Source organism: Phycomyces blakesleeanus, assembly GCF_001638985.1.
Source record: "Phycomyces blakesleeanus NRRL 1555(-) unplaced genomic scaffold PHYBLscaffold_13, whole genome shotgun sequence".
Taxonomy (NCBI): Eukaryota; Fungi; Mucoromycota; class Mucoromycetes; order Mucorales; family Phycomycetaceae; genus Phycomyces; species Phycomyces blakesleeanus.
In genome coordinates, this window is record NW_017265146.1 from 913758 (window position 1) to 938548 (window position 24791).

Consider the following 24791-nt stretch of genomic DNA (forward strand, 5'->3'; position numbering starts at 1 on the left):
GCAAAGAATTTAGACCAAGTTAAAGAAGTTTTGTTAATAGGCGCAAGCTTTGAATTTCTTTTAACTTTAATAGTAAAAAAAAAGTCTAACAATAGGGGGTTGAGTTATGGTAAGGAAGGAACCAGAGTTTGGCTATGAAGTATGTTCTTCACTCAAGTGTGTCATATATACCACACTAACAAATGGGCTGTAACTGGTTACACTGCCTCTTACAAGATACCCTACATGTGAACAGAACGCTTAATCTGTGAGGGTCTCTTGTATATATCTATGATGTGTTGTCTAAAGCAAGTTTAATATATTCCCTAGCAGAAGAGTTTATGTAAAATTATTGCAATTTTGGTGCTGCATTTGGATGAAAAATATTTGACATATTATGCTTGCCATAAAGAGTCTTTAATTATGTGGGTGTATCAAAGGGACTAATAGGTACTGTGATAGTGTCTTTTTATCTATATGCTTATGTATTCGTTTGTCTTCTAAAAGATAAATAAAGACAATGTCATGTTCTACATAGTTTCTCTGACATATTATATACATCCTTGGTCCACAATATATTGAATAAATAGATCGCATTTCTATAATACTCTATTAACAATAGCTATAAATTATGTATGATGTTGAGAAGCAGCAATCTTACGGGGACGACATTTTCAGGATGGGGCACTACCTTTTTTTTGCCGGACTAATTCGTTGTGACTACTTGTCCGAGGTCCGAGGTATTTTCTCCAATCCTTCAGGGCAAAACGATGTGTCCTGAAATTCTTAACTCAATATTTAAATATAAAACCTTCTTTTCTATTCTATACTCATCTCGTAAGAGCTACTAATCAATTGCACTTAAAAATATTATTTTTTCTCGGAGATAGTAAAGAGATTACTTTGCTCATTGCAGATTAGCAATTAGAAATCATGATGTTAATAAGTATTCTCTAGAAATCACTTCAATATAAATCCTATCAATAAAGAAATCCGCTTTTTCAATGGAAAGGAACATTATCCTGTCCAACAACCTCTTCCTGTCTCAACAGTTAATGGTTACAGTGACATGACAATGGCAATTTCAAAGATGCAGGAATATGCACTTGCCAACAATTTTGCATTTGTAACTAGAGATAGTAAACCAACTCGAGTGTATTTGAAGTGTGCCAAGGGCGGTCATTATAAGAACACACGGAATATTGAAGACAGCGAACGCAAGAGAATTCCGTCTAGTGGAAAGACTGGATGCCCCTATCTCTTGAAAATATCATACAAGAAGGCCGCTAAAGGATATCTTCTTTTGAAAGCCACCAATGAGATTGAAGGCTACCACAATCACCCTCTTGATGATGACTGCCTGGAATCTACCTTGAAAGGTCGTTTGTCAAAGGTTACTGTCGATGATGCTAGGGAAATTATGAAGCTTGTTGAGACCAAAACCAAGACTCGTGAGATCCAAAAGGCGATCAATGAAGAGGATAATGTCAGCCATAAGTTGTATGTGAATGACATCAACAATATCAAGGCTGCTTTTGCTCGTGCTACTGCTTCCACTTCTCAGGATGCAGGTACTGAACTCGTTAAAACCATGGAAGCTAAGGGATATCTTGTACGCTATGACGCCGGCAAATATGGATCTCTTGAAAGAGTATTTTTCTCGCACCCAAAGATGCTAGAAAGAGCCCGTCGCTTCCCAGAAGTCATGGCCGTCGATGCCACCTACTCAACCAATAATTTGGAAATGCCTCTTGTATGCGTGGAAGGTGTCCATAACCTCGGGGGAGACGCTCTTAAATCGTTTCCCATTGCCTTCGCCTGGGTTTCGAATGAGAAACAGGAGACCTACGTTTGGTTCCTTGAGCAGCTCAAGGCACTTGTTTTTGAGAATAAGAAAAGCAGTTCTCTATTTGTAACAGACAAATGTATGGCCTTAATGAATGCACTTGACATTGTATTCCCAAAAAACGTCAAATTGCTATGCTACTGGCATATGTTGAATAGCGTTGAGAAAGCCTTCGCTGGAAAACTCAAGTCAGTTGCAGAGAAAGAGGTCCTTATGGAGTATGTGAACTCCATGATTCACAGCAGTACCAGAAGGGATTTCGAGGTTGCGTTGATGAAGTTCAATGCAGTATCTTCTGGTTGCGAAGTAGACGAAGGAGGGTCCAAGGTAGATGCATCGGTTTACTTTGCCGAAAGATGGATAAAGTGCCAGGAGAAGTGGGCAGGATACCTGACCAGCCAGCAAATGCATTTTGGGTGTACAACTACCCAGAGAGTCGAGAGCGCACACCAAGCTTTGAAAAGAGGGATATCAGCAATTTCGTCTTTGGGACTTGCATTTGAAGCTGTCAACTCCTATGTAGACAGGCTCGAAAGAGACTTCAATGCTATAAAAATCAGGGAATCGACAACTGTTGATGTCTTGGTTGGCCGCAACAAGCAGCTTTCCAGGCTTTTTATGAAAGACTCTAAGAGAGTATTGCTTGTTATTGATCAAGAACTTCGCTTGATCAATAGAGACGATGAATTTTGTCATTGCAAAAACAGGTTTGAGTTCGGCTTGCCCTGCAGGCACTCGCTGCCAGCTGGAAGGGAGCTCACCCTTGATGATGTTCCTGAAAGATGGATCATAAACCCTGTTCTAAAAGAGACATCTTTCGAAGAAAGTTGTACAGCGCACGTAATTGCCGAGAGGCCAGAAGAGTGGATGCAAGAGATTGTAAAGCTTGAGGCTCTTTTCCGCTCTTGTGAGGGCAGCCAGCAAGTGGCCAACCTCCTTCAAAAGATCAAGAAGGTTACTTCTGAATTCGAAGGCAAAACTGGGCACCCTTCGATTAACTTTCAAGCCCCAGAAAAAATTAAATATCCTGGCAGAAGAAAGGGTGGTGCACGTCCCAAATACCTTCCCAAAGACTTTGGTCGGGCAAACTGGAGGAAGATCAGTGTTTCGTCTGGTCATGTAAGATAAAAAAAATAACATAACAAAGTATTAATATGTATCTTGAAATACTAGGCTGGCCTTAAGGCAATGGTTAGACTGAGAGCTAAAATGAGGGAGGGAAAGCCTGCAGCTACACAAAAAACAAAAAACAAAAAACAAAACAAAAACAAACAAGAGCCTCTCGACCCAGGTAAGATGTGTTCTTATTTTACAATGTAATTGAATCTATGAGAAAGGATTCCCATCTTATACTTTCATGTTTTTTTAGTCGATGCTACCAAAAACAAAATAAAACAAGTAAAGCAAGAGCCTCTTGACCCTGGTAAGATGTGTTTTTATTTTACTTTAATTGAATTTATGTGGAGGGATGTCGTCTTACACGAATATGCTTTTTAGTCGATGCCACCAAAAATAAAACAACAAAAATAAAACAAGAGCCTCTCGACCCAGGTAATATGCTTTCTTATTTTACAGTGTAATTGAATCCATAAAGAGAACTATCGTCTTATACTTATATACTTTTTAGTCGATGCCCCCCAAAAAAATGGGTTCAAAAGACCCGCCACCGCCCTAGAAGATTACCAGTATGATAATTGCATCTCTGTTGGCAAGAGGGTCAAATTCCAGCCCGGTTTTCCTGTCTCTCATAGATAGTCAATGATGTCAAGGGTGGGTTTAGCCCTACTGCTGACGGGTGGTGTGGTTTTCAGGTCCTTGCCCACTTGATCTACAAAGATCAAAATAAGTTTCCACTTGTAAAAAGGGATATGCTAGCTGCCCTGCCGAAATACAAAACATTGTACACAAACACCTTTGGCACTGACACAAGCCAACTAGGAAAAATCATTCAATATGACTCTCAACTCGATTATAGCAACACCAACACCAACACCAACACCAACTTCATCCCAGTATGTTCAGATGCCAGTATGTGGTTTAACACACCCGACTGTGCTCAACTAGCTGCGGACACATATACACGACCAGTCTGCGTCTACTCAGACAACCCCAACACCCCCTCAACAACCTTTCTCCCATTAGCCCTTCCCAACAACAAAACCAAACAACAACAACCTCTGATTTTTAATTATGTTAACAGTAATCACTGGACAACAGTTGACCTTTCCCATAATATCTCTAGAAAATTGCCAACTGTTCCTGAATTATTTTTTTAGGTTGTGCCAGAAATAAAATTGATGATAACTTTGATACTTACTGGAATAAGTTCAAAGAATTTAACAAGCATGATCGCCGAAATGTCATGCTCTCTCTCCATTCTGTTCTAGATCAACCAATTGATCTTACTCCAAAATAATTTCTTTTCGATATTCTTTTCTATTTTATTACTCTTTTAATTATACTTTATTACTTATATTTTATTAGCTAGATCTTTTCTTATTTATTTACTCATTTACTTTTATATTTTATTAGCTAGACAATTTTTTTAAATCTTTATAAATCTTATCAATTTGTTTCTTTGCATCAACATAAGCTATCTATCACTTGTGGGTTAAATGACTCTCCGCTCTGTTTTTTCCTAGAGATCATTCGTGGGAAGTACTTTACCCTTCGAGTTAAACTTATAACCAGCGAATTAAAAACCATAAATATCGGATGGTGTTACACAGATCGAGCCAAACTATCTTCGAATATGTTATATTATGCATTTGCATCTATTTATTTCATCAATTCAAGACTTGGCTCTCTATAACTTTGGATCCAAGTAGTGTATAGATATATGTATGGGTTCTAGGATTTTTAGTTGAATTGAAAGGGTCGATCATGAGAAAACTAACGTAATATCTCAAAAATTTGCTTTTTTTCAATAAAATAAAATATTGTATTTGCTTGTAGAATCACTTTTTTCTCATTTGTTTTCTATGAAACTTTTACTGGATTCATATGTTATCTGAATATATGTAATTAAAAACTTTTTTTGGTCTTATATGAATATTTTTCATTTTTTGTATTTTTGATAAAATATCTCATGTACATGTTGCAAGGAAATGATAGAAAGAGTTTTTACAGAAGAAATAAAAATAAAAAATAAAAAATAAAAACATGAATTTTGTAAAAATATATTAGCTTTACTGCTATGCAAACTTTCTTAGGCATAAAAGGCTTCATTACCTTTATATCTATTATGAAAGTTTTTGAAAAAAATGCAAATTATATGGATTATAATCTTTTCCACTTAAATCACATAAAATGAAAATATATGATTTATGTCTCAAGTTAAATCGTGAAAATATTACTCATTAGCAACAGTAAGTATGTGATTTGTTGACGGGAAACAAATAGATCTTGTGTTTTTACAGAAATAGGTGTGGTCACAATTTTTATTTATTTATTTTATATTGTGCGTTTATTGCATGAGAACTACAATAAAAAAGACATTGCATTGAATATGAACTCTTTAAAATGTAAAGTAAAATTCTAGAAACCTCTATAATTATACTTATAGAAGCTTTACTTTCAATAAGTAAAATATTGCATCAACAGTTTTCTTGAACACAATTATTCTATCGCCACATTTAGGACACGACATTTTGCCTCTCGAGCACGACGTTTCTTACACAGTCACGTTTGGGACACGACGTTTTGCCTCTCGGGCACGACGTTTACAAATTGTATATTTTGTATATACTGCATAAAAAAAATAGAAATTTTAATATGGTTACTACTTAAGTACACCTAGAAATTCCGTTATATTAAATGAATATGTACTTTATTCATGAGTTAGATTATTTATATTTTGATAGATTGATTTTACTCATATAAACTACTTTGGGTGGTTAGGGACCAGATAAAATTGCTGGATGCCGGACAACAAGTCACTTTTTATGAGGCCGGTAAATGGTGAAAGGCGGAGATTCAATAAACGTAGTGCTCCAGAGAAACGTCGTGCCCGAGAGGAAAAGTGTCTGGCCCGAATAATTAGCGTTCTTCTATCCTTTTCTATATCAAAAGTTACTGTTCTCATCCATGATTTCTCACCGTAAGAACATGGGAACTTATAGGACCCGTATGTGTTTTTTGGTCTTCAGAAAAGTGGTATATTGTACTGTATGCATTAAGGATCCACTATTGCCACCCCAAGTATGTCACCTATACACCCTTTAGTCAAAGAAAAATAACTAAACTAAAACTTGATAAATTTCGTCAAATTCTTTTGGATTTCAGACCAATAACCTAATAGAGGTTATCATTTCTGAATATTCGTTGGTATTCCTTAAGAAAGTGAATTTATACTGGATAATAGTATTTTGAAAAGAGTGAGACACGAGAAGTATAAAGCTACATTGCTATGATTATTTAATTTATTCATTCATCTTTTGAAATGCATTGTATCGAATATTAGGATATCAATCGGAAATGAATCTTATTGGCTAGTGTAATCTTTAACCTTTATCTTTTAATTACTGCTAAATAATCGTGGCTTTATATGTCTTTTTATTAAACCAGATTTTAAAAGCCAAAATAAAAAAAAATCCTCTTTTCAAGAATTGGTCATTATAAATTTGGCGCACTCTACTTGTCAATATGTTAAGTTACTGCGGTTTATACCTCTTGATGGTTACTCCATTAAGACAAGTGTAACAAAACTTGTGACTTTGGATGTTGTAATTTTTTTTTAAATTGCCTATGCATATAAAGTTCTTTACTAAAATTCATAATCTTTGTATTTTCTCCTTATTTATTTTTATTTACTTTTTCTTTTCATTGCTTTTATGCTGGCATCAGAGCTACCTTTTGAGATCCTTTTGCAAGTTGCAGATTTTGTATTGACAGAAGACAAGTTTTCCTGTACTCTTACCTGTAAGAAATGGAAAAATCCGTTTCAAGAATCATTGTGGAAGAACGTAGAAATCGATTCTATGGAAACACTAGAAAACATGTGTACTATCGTGAATCAGCCATCAGCAGAATCTCCACCATATGGTCTGATAGTTCAAGGCTTACGCTTTACTGGAAAGTCTAGCTTAACTAACTGGCAGCTGAACCCTGTTTTCCGAACTTTCCTAAATTTGAAGCATCTCGATATTGAGACTATATCTTTTGGCCAAGTTGACCTCAAACAAACAATACATGGCGCTAAATGGGAGTCGCTAACTAGCATAAAGCTCAGAATCGAACCATCCGAATGGACAATACCAACTACAGCCATTATTCAGGTCTTGACAAACATTCCGAATCTCCAGAAAATAGACATATCTTTCGAGTATCTGTCTTACACAATTGATTTTGAATTACAGCAGTTCAATGAACTACATAAAGCATTGCCGCATCTTGTAGCTATCAAAACTAACTTAAATCTCTGTGATATAAATCCAAATGAAGCTTCGGACATATCAAACACCATACCGGCAGTTTGCGTAGAAACCCTCGATCTTACCCTCTTTCACTGGCGGCATCTATGGCTGTACTATTTTACATTGAAATATCCTAACTTACGTACTCTGAGATGGAAAGCATCGCCTGCATCCAGGGAGTTGATTGATGAAGACTACGGCTCCGCAAGAATAGCACCTTTTCGTTCAATTACAAAAGCGTTTGTACACTTGGAGACAATTTATTTCTGTACTGAAGAAACTACAGAATGGGCACACGCTATCTTTTGGGAACTTCTTTGTCGATCAAACGTGTCAATCAAAAACTTGAATTACCAGATCAAAGACTGCAGTTGCGGCGCATTATTTCTAGAATCAATTATCCGAAAATTTGTACAATCCTTTTCGAGAACCCTTGAAACCTTTACCGTTGTAGGAGACGTATTTTTTAATATCGAAAATATCGCAAGACCAGAGTTCTCTTACTGTCCACTACTGGTAGATATTGAATTCAAAGACTGTGGCGTATCCATTGCATTGGATAATCTATTGGATAACTGCACAACCCTGATACGATTTCGATTTTCCAATGGACAGCTGTATCTTTGTCCAGACGCACAAATAGATCGAAAGGCTCATGGATTACGTATTCTGGAGCTTGATAGTATTTTTGCAAGCGCACCCGTGTTTAACTACACGTCCATTAGATGTAACAACTTGCAATATATGAACTTAACTCAATCGTACATTTGTGGACCAATCTCTGATAAGACTGGACGTCTGTGTATTGATATGCCCCACACGCAATTTAAAGTACTGCATCTCAACCGCGTTCAATTCTATTCATCTGTTGAAACTATTGATGAAAATACAGCAATAAACTTAATACTCCTATCTCAGTTGACTAAACCCCTGCCGTCAATGGAAAATACAGAAGAAGTGAGTGACAGCCTTTCTGTGGACACTATAGGCTGGTTTCATCTCTTCTGTGAGCTAGACTATGCCTTCGACTATGCACCAAAAATCAGGCAACTTTCTAAACAAGAGGCTGATGATACTATCAAGTATTATCAAGAATTCAGATCCATAGAAAACATTGATGTTCCAGAAGTTGAAAGATCTTTTAACGGCCAAGTATCAAAGGAAAATTGGAAGGCGGATCTTTGTAGAGGTTATTCTGAATTAAGATGTGGCCACATAGCCGATTATCGTGTACCTTTATTTTGGACAGATGAAAAAGATTTTTGGCAAATGCTGTATAGCAACTTGCCTAAAATGTAAAATAATAACTTATTTCTTGCTACTTATATTTATATTTATATGTATAAGCGATATAATAAATATACATAGATAAAGGTATCAATTTATATAAGAGACATAATCCAACATTTCCTTGATACTCGCCGAGTAATCAAGATTTGTATCTTACCAGTTAAGCTGTCTATAAAGAGACAGTCATCCACCAGGTTAATCAGATTATTCTGCTTTTTTAAAGTATCCAGCTTAAAATTAGAAACTATTTCAATATCCAAGTCTGATATTTTAACTGCATTTTTTTGGTAGTTTAATCCGGATGACTGAAGCCACAAAAGTGATTGGTCTTTAATTGCTAAAGGTATCTCCATCATATAAATCAGAAGAATGATAGCGCACTAAAACACGTGCTGTCTGAAATGCGTCTGTTGCAGAAGATTTTCTCGAACAGCATTTATCAAAAAGCATTTAATCAAGGAAACACTGGATTTGAATACTACTTTTACAGATGTTCTGAGGCTTGTATATCTTTGTAGTTTACTGGGTCAAGTGTAACAATACCCGTGATGTATAATAAAAATGACTCACAGTTCTTTTGTCGACTTGATAAAGTTTCGTTTTAAAACTCATAAATAATGAGTGCCTTTTTATTCCCACACTTTTTTCTTTATTTTGTTTCTGCTTTCTTTTTGTTACAATTATGTGGGCATCTGAACTGCCCTTTGAGATTATTGCACAGATCGCAGACTTTCTTTTAAAGAATGACAAGTACGAATGCTCTCTTACTTGCAAGAGGTGGAGAGCTTTGTTTCAACAATCAATCTTGAAAAATATAAAAGTCGACACTATGATAGAACTCGAAGAGATATGTAATCTCATAAAAAATCCAACGAGTAACTCTCCGCCTTACGATCTGATAGTACAAGGCTTACGGTTTACTGGACCATGCAAAATCGATTTGCAGCAAAGTGACATTTTTCAAATATTACCGAACTTGAAGCATCTTTTCCTGGAGAGCCTACATATTAACCAGGAAGACATAGGACTGGCAAGTTATTATCGTCCGTTAAAGTTCCTAGTTAGCATAAAGCTTCAAATTAAGGTCGTAAAACTGCCAATGGCGACGGATATTCTTGTTGAGTATTTGGAAAATATACCCCATCTACAAAAGTTAGACGTTACCGCGTATTCCTCTGTTTCGCCACTTCGATTTTCATCCAATAGTTTCAATACCCTCCACAGAACCTTACCACATCTCGCATATATTAAGGCCTGTTTAATTCTTACTGATATCCACAAAAAATATGTGCAAGAGATTCCAAAAACTGTACCAGCACTCTCTGTAACGACTCTTGATCTCAGCATTGTAGATTGGGACCATCCATGGCTGTACTACTTTACATACAAATATCCTTACCTACGTACTTTAATGTGGAGAACCTCATGCGCAGCCACTGGATGGATCGTTAAAAATTACGAAGAAAGAAACGTGGCTCTTCTCCATTCAATTGCAACAGTATTTCCACATCTAGAAACAGTCGACTTCTACACAGAAGATTGTACAGAATGGTCACACGCTATTTTCTGGGACCTTCTTTGTCGATCAAATGTACCTATCAAAACCATAAAGTACGAAACCAAATATTCTGACTGTGAAGCTAGTTTCCTAAAGACAATTATTCAACGATTTTTGCAATCCTTTTCGAAAACCATTGAAACGTTTTCTATTGTCGGTAATATGCGGTTTAAATTTAAGAATATCGCAAGACCAGAATTCTCTTATTGTCCACAATTGGTGGATCTTGAAATCAAATTCTCTGGCGTATCGATTGCTTTGGATAACTTGTTGGATAACTGTATAGCCCTAAGGCAATTTAAATATGTGGACGGAAGACTGTACATTGATTCGAAAACATATGGCGAGCCAATGCAACATGGACTACAAACTTTGGATACAGACGGTGTTGTTGCAAATGCCGCTGTATTTGACTACTTGTCTTTTAGATGTAGAAGCCTGGAATATATGGATTTAACTCAAGCCCAGATTTGTGGATCACTTTCTGACGATACTAGAAGTCTACACATCAACATGATTTACACCAGACTTAAAGTACTAAATGTTTTCCGTGCAAGATTCTATTCGTCTGATGAACGTATGAATAAGAACACCATCATAAACTTGGTATTGCTCTCTCAGTTAACTGACACTGGACTGTCAAGCGAAAAGCGACAACTCAGAAACATGGGCCCTAATGTAAAACATCTAGCTTGGCTCCACCTCTACTGCAAATTAGATTACCCATCAGATTATGCACCAAAGATCAGGAATCTCTCAGAACAAGAAGTTGTTACCATTACCAATTATTATCAAAAAAGATTATTCAAAGAGAGTGTCACTGTACAAGAAGCTGAACGATCTATTAATGGGCAGACTTTCGCGGAAGATTGGAAAGCGGATCTTTACAGAGGCTACGCCGAACTAAGGTGTGGATTCATAGCCGACTGCCGTGTTCCTTTATCGTAGATTAAGTGAGACCATTTCAAGAGTATATTTTCTGATTACTTGTAAAGTATATTTGATATCTTTGTTATATTTCTTTATTTATATGTATTTATATATTTGAAACTTGATTAGGTAATGTCAGTGGTTCTACTTGATTAATAAAACAATTACATTATATGACTTTCCATTTCCTTTTTCATTTCTCAGCTTTGACCCAACTTTACTGTCCATTATAAAGCATCAGATCCTTTGAAAACTCAATAAAGTATTATATAAGTCTTGCCTCTTTACTATTACAATCATTCTGGTCTGTAACCTAGAGTAAACAATAAAGAAAAGATATCAGAAAGGAAAAACTATATTTTGTAGGTGAAACCTCTCAATATATTCTTGGGATATGAACTCTCATTGACCGTTACTTAAACCTTAGTACAACAACAATAAGTACATAATTTTTTTAAAATATATATATATATAGCTGACTGCGGCTTGTACCCTGTATTTTCTGCTTCATTAGAACGAATGTACCAATACGTGTAACAACCGGTTACATCTCCCTACAGCCATTTCATTTAAATAAGTCTTCGTAATCAAGCTCACAATAATACACTTCTCTTACTTTACTTATATTTATTATCGTCATGCCTATATCCAAACTCCCATTTGAGCTCCTTTCAAGAATTGCCGATTTTCTTTTGTTCAATGATAAGGCCTCTTGCACTCTGGTTTGCAAGAGATGGACAACTCCCTTTCAAGAATCACTTTGGCTCTCCTTTAACGCCAAATCTATAGGAAGAGTAACCGACCTTTGCTACATTGTAATCAATTTAACAAGAAAGTTCCCTGGAATTATAATTGGTCAAACTCTAAATCTTACTGGACACACTACTTTAACCAACTGGCTCCAAGCTGATGTCTTTCGGGCGTTCGTAAACTTGCGAAACCTCAGTATAACCTCTATATATCTTGAAGATACAGATATGGACTTGCCCAAATATAGTGGTCCATCGGAATCACTGACCAGCCTGAGACTTGGAGTACTTACTCTTCCGTGGACTACATCGACGCCAATGCTCATCAAATTTCTGTCCCGATTTCCTAATCTCAAAGAAATAGACATCTTCCCGAATTCTTCACGGGGTGCAATAAACTTTGACATGGATAACTTTAATGCTATTTACAAGGCGGTACCCAAGCTTAAACATATCAAGGCTCGAGTTTCCCTCACCGATATCCACCAAAATGCTGTAAAGATTATACCAAGCACTATACCCGCATGCTTTGTAACTTCACTCGATCTCGAAATCGTAAACAGGAATAATGTATGGCTGTACTATCTATGGCTATGCTACTTTAGCTACAAGTATAAAAACCTACGTACTCTAAAATGGATGGCCTCATGCAACTCAGATGAATCGAATATTGAACAATACATTGAGAAAAAAGGATTGCTTCTCCCTTCAATTACGACAGTACTTCCACACCTAGAGACGGTTGAATTCTGTACCGCTGACCGCAGCGAATGGTCACATACTGCTTTCTGGGATTTTATCTGCCAACCCGGTTCTCGGATCAAGAATTTAAAATACAAGGCGATGCACAGAATTCATAACGAGAGCTATCCAAAAACCGTCATTTCACAACTTGTGCCATTCTTTTCAAAAACACTTAAGACGCTCTCCATGGAGGGGGATATCTCTTTTGATATTGATAATACTATCAGACCAGAATTTTGTTTTTGCCCGCAGTTGGTGAACATTGAAATCAAAAACTGCGGTGTATCTATTGCCTTGGACAGCTTATTGAATAACTGTACAGCCTTGAGGCAATTGAAGTATTGTAGCGGAATATTGTACATCGATCCGGGCGCACACGGGACAACAATGCAACATGGACTACAACGTTTGGAGTTAGAAAATGTCACTACAAGTGTTCCTGTGTTCAATTACATGTCTTTCAGGTGCAGAAGATTGAAATTAATGAAGATAACACACTCAAAAATCTATGGAACGATGTCCGAAGAAACCAGAGTAATGTGCATTGACATGTCCTATACAAATCTCGAGCTCCTTGAATTCGAGTTTGTTCAATTCTACTCGTCCAGTGAACGTATTGAAGAAAACGCCGCAGTAAACCTTGTATTGCTGTCCCAGTTAATTGATCCTCTCCCACAAATGGAAACTATGGATTCCGGAAATGTGACATCTATTATAGACCACATAGGTTGGTTTCATCTCTTTTGTGAGCAAGACTTTGCATTCGACTACACTCCAAAGACTAGGAAACTTAGTGAACAAGAGATCTGCACTACACTGGATTACTACAAGGGCGTCTCATCCACAGAAGCCACCGATATGCAAGAGGAAGATGCATATTTTGATGAACAGACCTTCAAGGAAAGCTGGAAAAAAGACCTTTGTAGAGGTTATGCCGAGCTGAGATGTGGTAATATACTTAAGTATTCTGTGCCTTTATTTTATTCCAAATAAAATTGATTTATTCTAATTATAATTGGCTACAAAAGAATCCGCAGCAGTAGTAATGAATTTTAGCTTTTTTTAATAAGTACATATGATTTAGGAAATGTGATCCAAAACAAAAAAAAGTCGTTTGCAGCAGTTATATTTTCGATCTCATGTATTTGGAAAGTTGTCATCCTAAGATCAACTCCATGGGAACAGATCCACCAATTAAAGGAAACAATTTACCTTTGCCTTTTAACTGCGTATTTTTTTTTCTTAAAGGCGAAGAATATTTATTTGTTTTTATTACTTGACTAGACTTGGTATTTAATTTTGTATCAAGATATGTTCTCTTTGGAAAAGACCTCTTTACCGAAAATGAGCTTTTATACACATATATGACACTTTCGTGATGTATTTTTTTTCTCGACCTGCATGCCTTTAATTAAATGATGCCATGGTAGACACACTAGGATTTGTTTTCTATCATTGTTCATACTTGCCTTTCTAGTGTACGCAGTTTTTTTTTATACTCAAGCAACATACCCTCTTTTCAAACATAGACGTAAGATGCAGCCTCGTAGTAAATAAGGATTACCAGTTTTAGCTGGCTTTATGTGAAGTAAGAGAATATCTCAGTCTCCTAACTATTGCAAGTAAAACTGAAATAGCCTGTCTGCACAAGTCTATGCTAATATTCAATACCACGCCGGATCTCATATAAAAATTGAAATAAACGTCCTACTATTTTTTTGTGAAATACACATATCCTCATAGTTTCATGCAGCTTTATAACGTACTCGGACTATACTTCCTTTTATTCCTAGACACACACAAAAGAGTCTCATTGCGACACTTCCAGAGGGCCACAAAGGTCTGTCGTTAGAACACAAGGTAAGATCAATTCCTTATTCTTTAAGCTCTAGTTACTGACAGCCAAAGAACGTTTTGAATGTTTTCCCTGTTGGCTCTCAGATATCCTTCCAAACTTAAGATACTCCTTTCCCCAAGCCCGTACTACTTCTCCACGATACTTGGAAGGGTTATGCCAAATGATCTCAGCTGCTTTTTGAGATGCATCAATCTTTTTAGAATTGCCCAAGAGGCGTCTGAAATAATCCTTCACAACAATATGTTTGCTTGCCTCGTAAAAGGAGATCATGCACGACTTGCTGCTTGAACTAGCTCGGGGTTCGACTTTATCGGAAATCGAATTAAAAGCAATACAGATCTCTTCAAGGTTCTGTTCTTTTGTTGCCTTGACTACAGGTTGCGGCTCGTCTGCATACGAAACTGGCGGAAAATTGTTTGAAAAACCAAAATCAGCAAGCGTTCTGATGGTCTTGTTCTTATTTGCCTCGAGTTCTTTTTTTGCTTTTCTTTTTTTTGCGTAAGATCGAGGAGTCAGAAGTTCCTCTATACAATTCACGCAAACTATTTCCAGCATCAGGATTCCATGTCAAGAATTTTTTATGAGATGTGTCAAACATCATATCTGTATTTAGATCATCAAGTTCGTGATTGTTCTCATCTACAGGGTCATCTTCTACAATAGTATTCTCGCTATCAATGATGCTGATTGGGGGTTTAGGACCGAATTTTCCGTTCTCAGTTCGTGGCCTTTTGTGCGCAATTTTGGATCGAGCATTTCGAGGGGCCATTATTTATTTATCTATTTATTTTTAAGGAACATGTTATTTTTGTAGGAGTAGATATTGTTTCCAAAGCACTTAATTGACAACCAAGTCACTTCAAAAAGATCTTTTTGTATACTCCGTTTGGTTGTTCACACACCATATTAGCGCATCATTTTACTTTCTGTACCAGAACGAGAAAGAGCAAGCCATCACTCTTCTTTACTTCTTGATATTCAAGAGTAAAACTAGAAACATATTGTACAAGGTCATTTGGATCTGTGAAAAAAAAGATACAATAGGAGAGTTTAATGAACATAGATTTTTATATTTATAATTTCTGGGTTTAAACTATAGATATGATTGATTTAAATTAAGTTAAAAAACATAGAAGCCTATAGCAGAAAATCTTAAAGGTGGTACTCAAGGACTTTTATTGGACAATAGTTTAAGCCAGAAAATTATATTTAAAAGGTCTTTCAGAAAAAAATACTGAACCCCCCTTATTTTGAAGTAATTTGGTATAGGTTCTTCAAAAAAAAAAGTCTGTCTATTATTCAAAGCATTTTTTTTATTTGCATAGAGCTAATTATATGCTCAAATCTATGATTTTTAATGAATAAGTATATTCGAGGCATATCGAAAGATAATATGCTTTTTCTTTTATAGAAAGAGACAAGAAAGATGAGTAAATTTAATGCTTATGTATTTGTCTTTTAAAAAAAACATGACTATAAAGCTTTTAAAATCTAGGTATCTACTAATAAACTTTTTGTCTATAGAGAAAGTGCTTAAGCTTGAGTTCGCTATATCTTCTTCTGTACCTTTAAAAAGAAAGGTGGATACTCTGCACATAGCTTGTATTTGATCCTCCTATATTTTTAAAACAAGTTCATGAATTACTCTTTCACAGGTAACTTGCAATGCAATTGTGTTCCCAATTGAGATGAACAATAAGGACAAGTAAAGTAGCAAGAATGTTCTTTGAACTAGCTCGATATTTAAAAGAAATGACTCAATGACTTTTTGAAAGGTATGAAGACGGTAGTTCACTGACCGATTTTTTTTTATTTGAGAAGAATCTAATGACATTGTCTTAACAACATAGAAATTTAAAATAATTTAGCAGCTTTGAAATCCTTGAAAACTTGAGAGACTTTAAAGGCTTGGAATATTCTAGGTGCTTTAAGGGTTATTGGGGTTTTAGGGGTCCTAATGGATTTAAGAGTTTTAACGGTTACAGAGGTTACAAGGACTTAGACACTTTAAAGACGCCAGAGATATTAAATAATCCAATAATATCAGAAACATTCTTGACATAATCATATACATATTATTATACATATACTATATATGACGGTAATTTTGTGCCCAATTGAAATAAACAGTAGAGAAGTAGCTAAAGTTAAGGATCAAATGGCATACCGTATAGTAATTGAATTTACACAATAGGACTTTCATCATTAATGTTAGAATATGAGTATATAAAGTATGAAATAAAGTTAAAGAAACTAAAAAACACATTGCAGTTATTACTATTCTATTTGAACCAAGGTTTTCAATTGTTGTATTGGATATTTTTGTTTTTGTTTTAATATCATATATTTAAATAAACTTGGACAAACAGTTTTCTCTTTCTTAAAATAGTGTGGTTCTTGCTTATTAAACTGTCTAAATGTAGACAGCCAGTCTACCTCGTCCTTCATTTAAATTCTTTGGTTTGCTTAAAAAAAACCAAAAACAACATATGAAGCTATAAAATTCCACTTTGAACTGCGGGTTGTATTCATTTATGATTAATTGAAACAATTGTACACATCAATTTAATACAGGGTGATGACCAAAAACGCCTCTTTCATTAATATAAAGCTTAATATTTAGTGCCCATAGTCAATTTTTTTTTGTTTTCTATCTTTCTCTTTCTTTCTTTCCTTTACCCGTCATGCTGGCATCGGAATTTCCTTTTGAGATTCTTTCACAGATTGCTGACTTTTTATTTAATAAGGACAAGGCTTCTTGCGCTCTAACATGCAAGAGATGGAAAACCCCATTTCAAGAAACTCTCTGGAAAAGTATCGATGTCAGCTCTACTAAAGAACTTGAAGAGATTTGCGCTATCGTAAATAATTCTATGATAAATCACCGGCAATTTTACCATCTAGTACAGGCATTAAGATTTACTGGATATTGTACAATCGATTGGCTACAGAGTGATACCTTCCGAACATTTCCAAACTTGAAGCACCTTGACATTCAATACGTATACTCTAAATATTCAAGTATGAACTTCCCAAGTAGCTACCCTCCATTGGATTCACTTGTTAGTATAAAGCTCCAAATACATGCTGTAGTACAAGAAATACCGACAAAGGATCTTCTTGACCTTTTAAAAACCATGCCCCGCCTTCGAAAACTAGATGTGTGTGTGTATTCCTCGGTTTATTCTTTCCGGATTACGCCAAGCAATCTTAATACTCTCCACGAATATTTGCCTCATCTCACATCTATCACGTTACGCCTAGCTCTTGCTGATATCAGCCAAGATTCTGTACAGACAGACCTTAACATTACACCGATACTCTCCGTAACGACCCTTGACCTCGACATTTTAGACTGGGACCATCTGTGGCTGTATTATCTTAGCTACAAGTATCCAAATGTGCACACTTTGCGATGGAAGACCTCATGCGCATCAAGTGGGTGGATTGTCAAAGGCTATAAAGAATTAAAAGGTTCACCTCTCCGCTCAATTAAAGCAGCATTTCCACATCTGGATACATTTGACTTCTACACCGAAGATCGTACCGCATGGTCCCATGCTATTTTATGGGAGCTTCTTTGCCCGTCAAAGGCTCCCATCAAAAAATTAAAGTACACTATCAAAAAATGCAGCTGTTCGGCAATCTATACTGAAAAGATTATTCAGAGGCTTGTACAGTCTTTTTCAAAAACTATCAAAACGTTATCCATTGTGGGGGATGTATATTTTGATACTGAAAATATCGCAAGGCCAGAATTCTCTTACTGCCCACGATTGGTGGAGCTCGAAATTACAGACTGTGGCGTCTCCATTGCATTGGATAACTTACTGGATAATTGTATATCTTTAAGACGCCTGTGTTTTCACAACGGAAGATTGTTCATTGGTCCAGAAATACACGGGGAGCTGATAAAACATGGCTTACAAAGTTTGAAGTTAGACAGCGTTGTTGCAAGCGGTCCTGTCTTTGACTACTTGTCCTTTAGATGTAGAAGCTTGGAATTTATGGATCTAGCCCGAGCGCAAATTTGTGGATCCGTCTCTGATAAAACTAAAAGACTATATATTGACATGTCTTATACCAGTTTCAAAGTATTGCGTCTTGATCACATTCAATTATATTCATCTGATAAACTTATGGATAAGAGTACTGCCATTAATTTTCTATCACTTTCCCAATCAACTGGTCCTCGGCTATCAGGAAAAAGACAACAAATCCAAAACGACGGCCCGGCTGTAGGGCACCCAACTTGGTTTCATACTTTTTATGAATTAGACTACGCATTTGATTTTGCACCAAAGATCAGACAGCTTACAGAACAAGAAGTTTTGATTGCCACCGAATATTATCAAAGCTCTAGGTTCAGAGAAAGCAACAGTGCACAAGAGGTTGAACGAACATTTAATGGACAGGTTTTTAAGGACGATTGGATAAATGATCTTTTTATAGGTTATGCCGAACTGAGATATTGCAACATGGAAAATTATTGTGTTCCTTTACCATAAATAAATAAACAGAGACTATATTACATAATATATTTGATGGTTTTTCCCTTAACTTATTTCTTTCAAACGCTTTCTGTGTTTATTTATTTTAGATTACTTGAGAGAAAATTGTCAAAATTTTACAGATTCAAAAAAAAGGGCTGTATTTTATATCGTTTATTTCAACTTCCTATGCTTGACCTGCTATGTAATATTGTATATATAGTACCAAAAACTTAGAGCCAATAAAAGTCTGTCTGATCGGAATTTTCCATAGTGAAAATGGTTTGGCCTATTGTCGTGAGATTTCAATATCACGCTTTTACAACAAACTTACACCTAATCGGAAACAAACACACACACACAAATGAATGTTTAGCTGTCGCTATAAAATAAAACAAAAGAATGGGTTAAAAAGAGAAAATTAATAGCAGCCTACTGTACTAAGTTTTGTTGACTCAGATGTATTTCCTAAAATAATAAGAATACAGGATTAACTTAAAAACAATTGACTGCGGCTTGTACCTTCTCATATCTACTATATTCGGTTCAGTATATGTATATATAGATATATATTCGTGTAACTCAGAGCAATCACTAAACCCCCAGTACTATTATTTATAAAGCTCTTTTGATTATGTGTTGCAATTCTATCTTTCTTTCTTATTTTTTCCCCGCCTTTATTCACATGTTGCTATCAGAACTACCTTTTGAAATTCTTTCGAAGATTGCAGACATCTTAATAAATGAGGACAAAGCTTCTTGTACTTTGGTTTGCAAGAGATGGAAATTTCCGTTTCAAGATTCTTTATGGAAAAACATAGAAGTTAAATCTATGGAGCAGCTCACCAGTATTTGCGATATTGTAAAACATTCAACAAATGGACTGTCCTTCAGTTTGGCAATCCAAAATTTATATTTTACTTCATGGTGTACCATAACTGATTTGCTACAGAGCAATATATTACAAGTATTACCGAACCTAAAGCATCTTAATCTGGGAGACATATCGTTTAAAACTTTTGATACTGAAATATCGATATACGGCGGTCCATGGAAGTCGCTGGTTAGTCTGGAGTTCCAGGTCTGCTCTACCAGGGAAGAAACGTCACAGTCAATACTTGTCGAGTTCTTGACACAATTTCCTAATCTTCATGACTTAAATATATTTCCATGTTTTCCACATACATCAATATACTTTGACGTGGGCAATATTAATACCATACACAAGTATTTAAGCCGGCTTAGATCCATAAAGGGTGCTTTTACATTTCCTACAATCTGTCAAAGCGATATACAGACTATTCCGAAAGCTATACCCGCATATTCCCTAACGTCACTCGATATCCACATCTTAAACTTAAATAGCTTATGGCTGTATTACCAATGGTTATGGTATTTTAGCTATAAGTATCCCAACTTACGTACCTTGACATTGAAAGCCTTGTGTGAAACAGACGAATCAATCATCAAAGAATATAATATAAAAAAAGGATCGCTCCTTCGTCCAGCTACAACGCTATTCCCACATCTAGAAACAGTCGAATTCAATACTGAAGACTTTACCAAATGGTCACATACTGTTTTGTGGGATTTACTTTGCCAATCCAATGCTCCGATCAAGAACTTAAGATGCTGGGCAAGGTACAGAACCTATGAGGAAGGTGCTCTAGAAAAAGTTATCCGACAGCTTGTACAGTCATTTTCAAAAACTCTGGAAACTATGTCTGTTGAAGGATATTTATTTTTTGGTACCGAAAATATCGTAAAGCTGGAAATTTCTTACTGTCCGCGACTGGTGGAGCTTGAGATCACGGATAACGGCTCCTACATTGAGCTGGATAACTTATTGGATAACTGTATAGCTTTAAGTCGACTAAAGTTTTCCAACGGAAAATTAAATATTGGCTCAGACCCACATGAGAAACCGGCGTACCATGGACTCAATATTCTGGAACTAAGCTATGTTACTGTCAATACAGCTGTCTTTAGCTATCTGTCTTTTAGATGCAGAAGCTTGGAATATATGTACTTGAATCGGCCAAAAATATGTGATTCTATCTCTGACGAAACTAAACGGCTTTATATTGACATGTCTTATACCAACTTCAAGGTTTTACGTCTTGACCACATATATTGTTATTCATCCGATAGACTTATGGATAAAAATACTGCGATTAACTTGATACTGCTCTCCCAAGTAAACAGTGATCGGTTGTCGAATGGAACGCGACAAAGCGAAGATATAGTCTCTGTTGTAAAACATTTATCTTGGTTCCACGTTTTTTACGGATTAAATCATACTTTTGATTCTGCACCAAAGGTCAGGAAACTTTCAGAGCAGGAAGTTTGCATTACCACAGAATATTATCAAAATTTTCGGTTCAGAGAGAGTACAGGCATACAAGAGAGCATGCGATCCATGAATGGACAGACTCTCAAGAGTAATTGGAAAGCAGATCTTTGCAGAGGTTATGCCGAAATGCGATGCGGCAACATAAAAAATTATTGTGTTCCTTTACTGTGACATACCTAATTTCTTTTTATATAATTATCCTATATGTATATTATATTATATTATAATATTATATCGCTTTTCCAATACAGCCATTCAAATAAAGACAACGGTTTTACCCATAAATCTAAGCATCACATTTACCATAGATAAAGCAAGGCAAACTCTATAATATGTATCCCAGTTGCAAGATATATATATATATAAGCTAACAAGAGCCAATAAAATAATTGTATTGAATATCATTAATTTCAATTTCTTAAGCTCAACCAATATGTACTATAGAATATATAACAGCAAACCTTTAAAGCCAATAGAATACTACCTGATCCTCATATTCCTTGATAAAAAAAAAGTTTAGCCTATAGTCTTGAGATTAGAATGTCATAATTTTACAGCCAATTTACACATAGTCTGGAACGCACACACGTACACGCTAATAAATTTTTTGAAAAAAAAAATTTAATAAAGTTTAGATTTATTTGTTTTTTTTTGTACTCCAAAACAGTTGGCTAGGGCTTGCACCTTCTCATAACAACTCTATTTGATTCAATATATATATATATATATCTGTGTAACTCAAAACAATCACTGAGCTCAACGCTCTTATTTATAAAGCTCTTTTTATTCCGTGTTGCAATTCTTTCTTTCTTTCTCTTTCTTTCCTATCTTTATTCTCATGCTGGTATCAGAGTTACCTTTTGAGATCCTCTTAAGAGTTGCAGAGCATCTATCAAAAAGTGACAAGACTTCCTGTGCTTCGGTTTGCAAAAGGTGGACCCCTCCGTTTCAAGAGTCTCTCTGGAAGAATATCAAGGCAAAGTCCCTAAAAGATATAGATAGATTTTACAATCTTTCAAAGCATTCGACAAACAAGTTTCCGTATACTCTCAACAGAAGTCTGATTATTGGAGGGAAGAGTACCTTTACCGACTGGCTGAAATGCTGTATCTTTCAGACATTTCCGAACTTGATGCACCTTGACATTCTGTCTATGCGTATGGAAAACAAAGATGTACACGAGTCAGAATATTGTGGTCCAATCAAGTCACTTGTTAGCCTACACTTAAAATTTTCTACTATGGGGAAGCCGATGGTTACGCCAAAAATCATCAGGTTTATCGCACAATTTCCTAGCCTCGAAAAATTAAATATCCATTCATATGGTCCGTATTATTCAATGCCCTTGACTACGAGTGACATCAACACCATTCACCAAAATTCACCCCAGCTAAAATCTATCAAGGGTTACATCTCCCTCGATAACATCGACCAAGATTCTGTGAAAACTATTCCAAACACTATGCCCGTACCCTTAGTAAAAGCACTTGATCTCCTCATTACAAGCCAGAGTTGTCTATGGTCGCATTACCTATGGTTGTGTTACTTTAGGTACAAATATCCGAAGCTGCGTAGCTTGAAATTGAATATCGTGTGTAAAGAAGGCGGCTTTAGCTTTAAAGAGTATAATAAGAGAAACGGATCGTTTTCTAGTTCGGCCACACCAGTATTTCTACTCTTAGAAACCGTTCAATTCCATATTAATGACAAGAGAAAAATCCCGAACGCTTTTCTTTGGGACATCATTCAGCAGTCAAGTACTTCAATTAAGAGGTTAAAATACAAGGTAATATACAGAAAGTATGACGTGAGATATCTAGAACCAGCTTATTCAACAGCCTGTACAGACCTTTTCAAACACTAGAAAAACTGCCCCCATCGAAGAAGCCGAACCTTTTAATATTAATAATATTATAATACCAAATTTCTCTCGCTATCCACTATTGGTGGATCTTGATATCGAATACAGCAATATATCAATTGCCTTGGACGATCTATTGGATAACTGTAGAGCACTTAGGCATCTTTACCTTTCCAAAGTACAGCTGTGTACCAGTAGACACGCACACAATAACCCGATACAACATGCATTACAGACCTGTGATTTAGAGGATATTATTATAAAGACTTCTGTATTTAATTATATCTCTTTCAGATGTAGAAGTTTGGACCTTATAAAACTGACTAGACTAAAAATCTGTGGGTCGATATCTAAAGAAACGGGAGGCATGGACATTGACATGTCCTATACAAGAATCAAAATGCTGATAATCGACCGTATCAAATTCTACTCATCCAGCAATAATATCAACGACAGCACTAAAGTCAACTTGTTTTTGCTATCCCATCTACCCGAAACCAGTCAGCCAAATGAAAATATAAAGATGAAAAATGTAGAATCTCCTATGAGCTTCATACGTTGGTTCCACAGCATCAAGAATGATGAACAGTCTCACAATTTTAAGCAAGACTCCAGAGAGCTTTCGGATCAAGATGGCCAGGAAGTACTTGATTATTATCATAAACACTCTTATACAAAGGTCAGCAATGGGCAAGAACAGAAGAAATACTTTGAAAGATCTTTAAAGGACTATTGGGAAAAGGATCTCTGCAGAGGTTATGCCGAATTTAGATGTGGTTACATAGCTAAATATGTTATACCTCAATTGTGGTAATGTTTTATACTTTGTCTATTCAAAAAAATCAAAAATAAAAGAAAATGGAAGAAACAGTTGAATATATATTTGACACAGTATTAGAGCAGGTGTTGTGTTATGGCAAAATACCCACATCTATATACGCGTCGAGTTTGTGTCGCTTTGTTTAAATTTTTGTATTTCAGCAGATTTGCTTTCTATTTCGAAATTGCTACAGAATTCTATTGAATTGCTACAAAATCTATGGAAATTTGGAATAGTTGCGTAATTGTATCACTTTGTATTACTTGGAATTTTGAAAAAGTGATGTTTTTGGGGGGTTTGCATTTTTTCAGTCGGAGTTTTTGTACAACTCTGAAAATTTGAGCCCACAAACTTCTCTAATGATATTAGATATATTCTTGTCATTATCATATACATATTATTACGCACATACTATATATGATCGTAATTTTGTGCCAACTTGAAATAAACAATAGATAATAGTATAAAAAACCAAAAGAAACTTTAGGAAGAAGTGCTATCACAAATGTTAGAAGATGAGGATACAATATATGAAATAAGGTAAAAGAAACTAAACAATACATTGTAATTATTGCTATTTTATTTGAACCAAGGTTTTCAATTTTTTTATGGGTTATGTTTGTTTTTTGTTTTAGTATCAAATATTCAAATAAACTTAGAAAACAGGTTTTGTTTTATCTTGGAATAGTATGGTTACTTCTTCTTGAGCTGTCCCAATGGGGACAACCGGTCTATTTCGTCAATTTAGTTAAAATCTTAAGTTGATTTAGTAAAATGGTTGGATACTGGGCATCAAGTCATAATTGCGTGGTCTGGTAAAATTGAAACGTCCAGAAAAAGTGTGTTTGTTTTTTTCTTCTAAAATGACCACAAAAGTTATCATTCTCTTTATCAAGTTT

General features: G+C 35.6%; 8 protein-coding genes across 8 annotated transcripts; 7 read left to right on the forward strand and 1 right to left on the reverse strand.

Annotated features, from left to right (window-relative positions):
- Positions 1–2692: 2692 nt before the first annotated feature.
- PHYBLDRAFT_169652 (hypothetical protein) lies at positions 2693–4101 on the forward strand (the record flags this gene model as incomplete). Its single annotated transcript, XM_018436124.1, has 5 exons — positions 2693–2944; positions 2999–3116; positions 3195–3248; positions 3453–3541; positions 3577–4101. The coding sequence occupies 5 exons, from the start codon at positions 2693–2695 to the stop codon at positions 4099–4101; spliced, it is 1038 nt and encodes a 345-aa protein (XP_018290564.1).
- A 2556-nt stretch (positions 4102–6657) lies between these two features.
- Positions 6658–9047, forward strand: PHYBLDRAFT_65435 (hypothetical protein; the record flags this gene model as incomplete). The annotated part of the gene is made up of 3 exons (XM_018441460.1): positions 6658–8534; positions 8631–8723; positions 8873–9047. 3 exons carry the CDS (start codon positions 6658–6660, stop codon positions 9045–9047), a joined length of 2145 nt encoding a protein of 714 aa, XP_018290565.1.
- Positions 9048–9208: 161 nt separating this feature from the next.
- Positions 9209–11193, forward strand: PHYBLDRAFT_187420 (hypothetical protein; the record flags this gene model as incomplete). The annotated part of the gene is made up of 1 exon (XM_018439381.1): positions 9209–11193. The coding sequence occupies one exon, from the start codon at positions 9212–9214 to the stop codon at positions 11033–11035; it is 1824 nt and encodes a 607-aa protein (XP_018290566.1). The 3' UTR covers positions 11036–11193.
- A 462-nt stretch (positions 11194–11655) lies between these two features.
- PHYBLDRAFT_65433 (hypothetical protein) lies at positions 11656–13889 on the forward strand (the record flags this gene model as incomplete). Its single annotated transcript, XM_018441459.1, has 3 exons — positions 11656–13459; positions 13595–13739; positions 13820–13889. The coding sequence occupies 3 exons, from the start codon at positions 11656–11658 to the stop codon at positions 13887–13889; spliced, it is 2019 nt and encodes a 672-aa protein (XP_018290567.1).
- A 509-nt stretch (positions 13890–14398) lies between these two features.
- PHYBLDRAFT_146719 (hypothetical protein) lies at positions 14399–15137 on the reverse strand (the record flags this gene model as incomplete). Its single annotated transcript, XM_018431713.1, has 2 exons — positions 14399–14855; positions 14899–15137. The coding sequence occupies 2 exons, from the start codon at positions 15135–15137 to the stop codon at positions 14399–14401; spliced, it is 696 nt and encodes a 231-aa protein (XP_018290568.1).
- A 1915-nt stretch (positions 15138–17052) lies between these two features.
- On the forward strand, positions 17053–18876 carry PHYBLDRAFT_146720 (hypothetical protein; the record flags this gene model as incomplete). The annotated part of the gene is made up of 1 exon (XM_018431714.1): positions 17053–18876. One exon carries the CDS (start codon positions 17053–17055, stop codon positions 18874–18876), a length of 1824 nt encoding a protein of 607 aa, XP_018290569.1.
- A 644-nt stretch (positions 18877–19520) lies between these two features.
- PHYBLDRAFT_78074 (hypothetical protein) lies at positions 19521–21491 on the forward strand. Its single transcript, XM_018443329.1, has one exon. The coding sequence runs from the start codon at positions 19544–19546 to the stop codon at positions 21380–21382; it is 1839 nt and encodes a 612-aa protein (XP_018290570.1). The 5' UTR covers positions 19521–19543; the 3' UTR covers positions 21383–21491.
- Positions 21492–22036: 545 nt separating this feature from the next.
- PHYBLDRAFT_159168 (hypothetical protein) lies at positions 22037–23951 on the forward strand. The gene is made up of 2 exons (XM_018433928.1): positions 22037–22997; positions 23059–23951. The coding sequence occupies exons 1-2, from the start codon at positions 22050–22052 to the stop codon at positions 23884–23886; spliced, it is 1776 nt and encodes a 591-aa protein (XP_018290571.1). The 5' UTR covers positions 22037–22049; the 3' UTR covers positions 23887–23951.
- The last annotated feature ends 840 nt before the right edge of the window (positions 23952–24791 follow it).

Excerpts from the sequence above, each read along its gene's own strand:
- PHYBLDRAFT_78074 (XM_018443329.1), top strand. The coding sequence starts at position 19,544 with ATGTTGCTATCAGAACTACCTTTTGAAATTCTTTCGAAGATTGCAGAC.
- PHYBLDRAFT_159168 (XM_018433928.1), top strand. The coding sequence starts at position 22,050 with ATGCTGGTATCAGAGTTACCTTTTGAGATCCTCTTAAGAGTTGCAGAG. Across the intron at positions 22,998-23,058 it reads TTAAGAGGTTAAAATACAAG|ACCTTTTCAAACACTAGAAA; the intron begins GTAATATACAGA and ends CAGCCTGTACAG.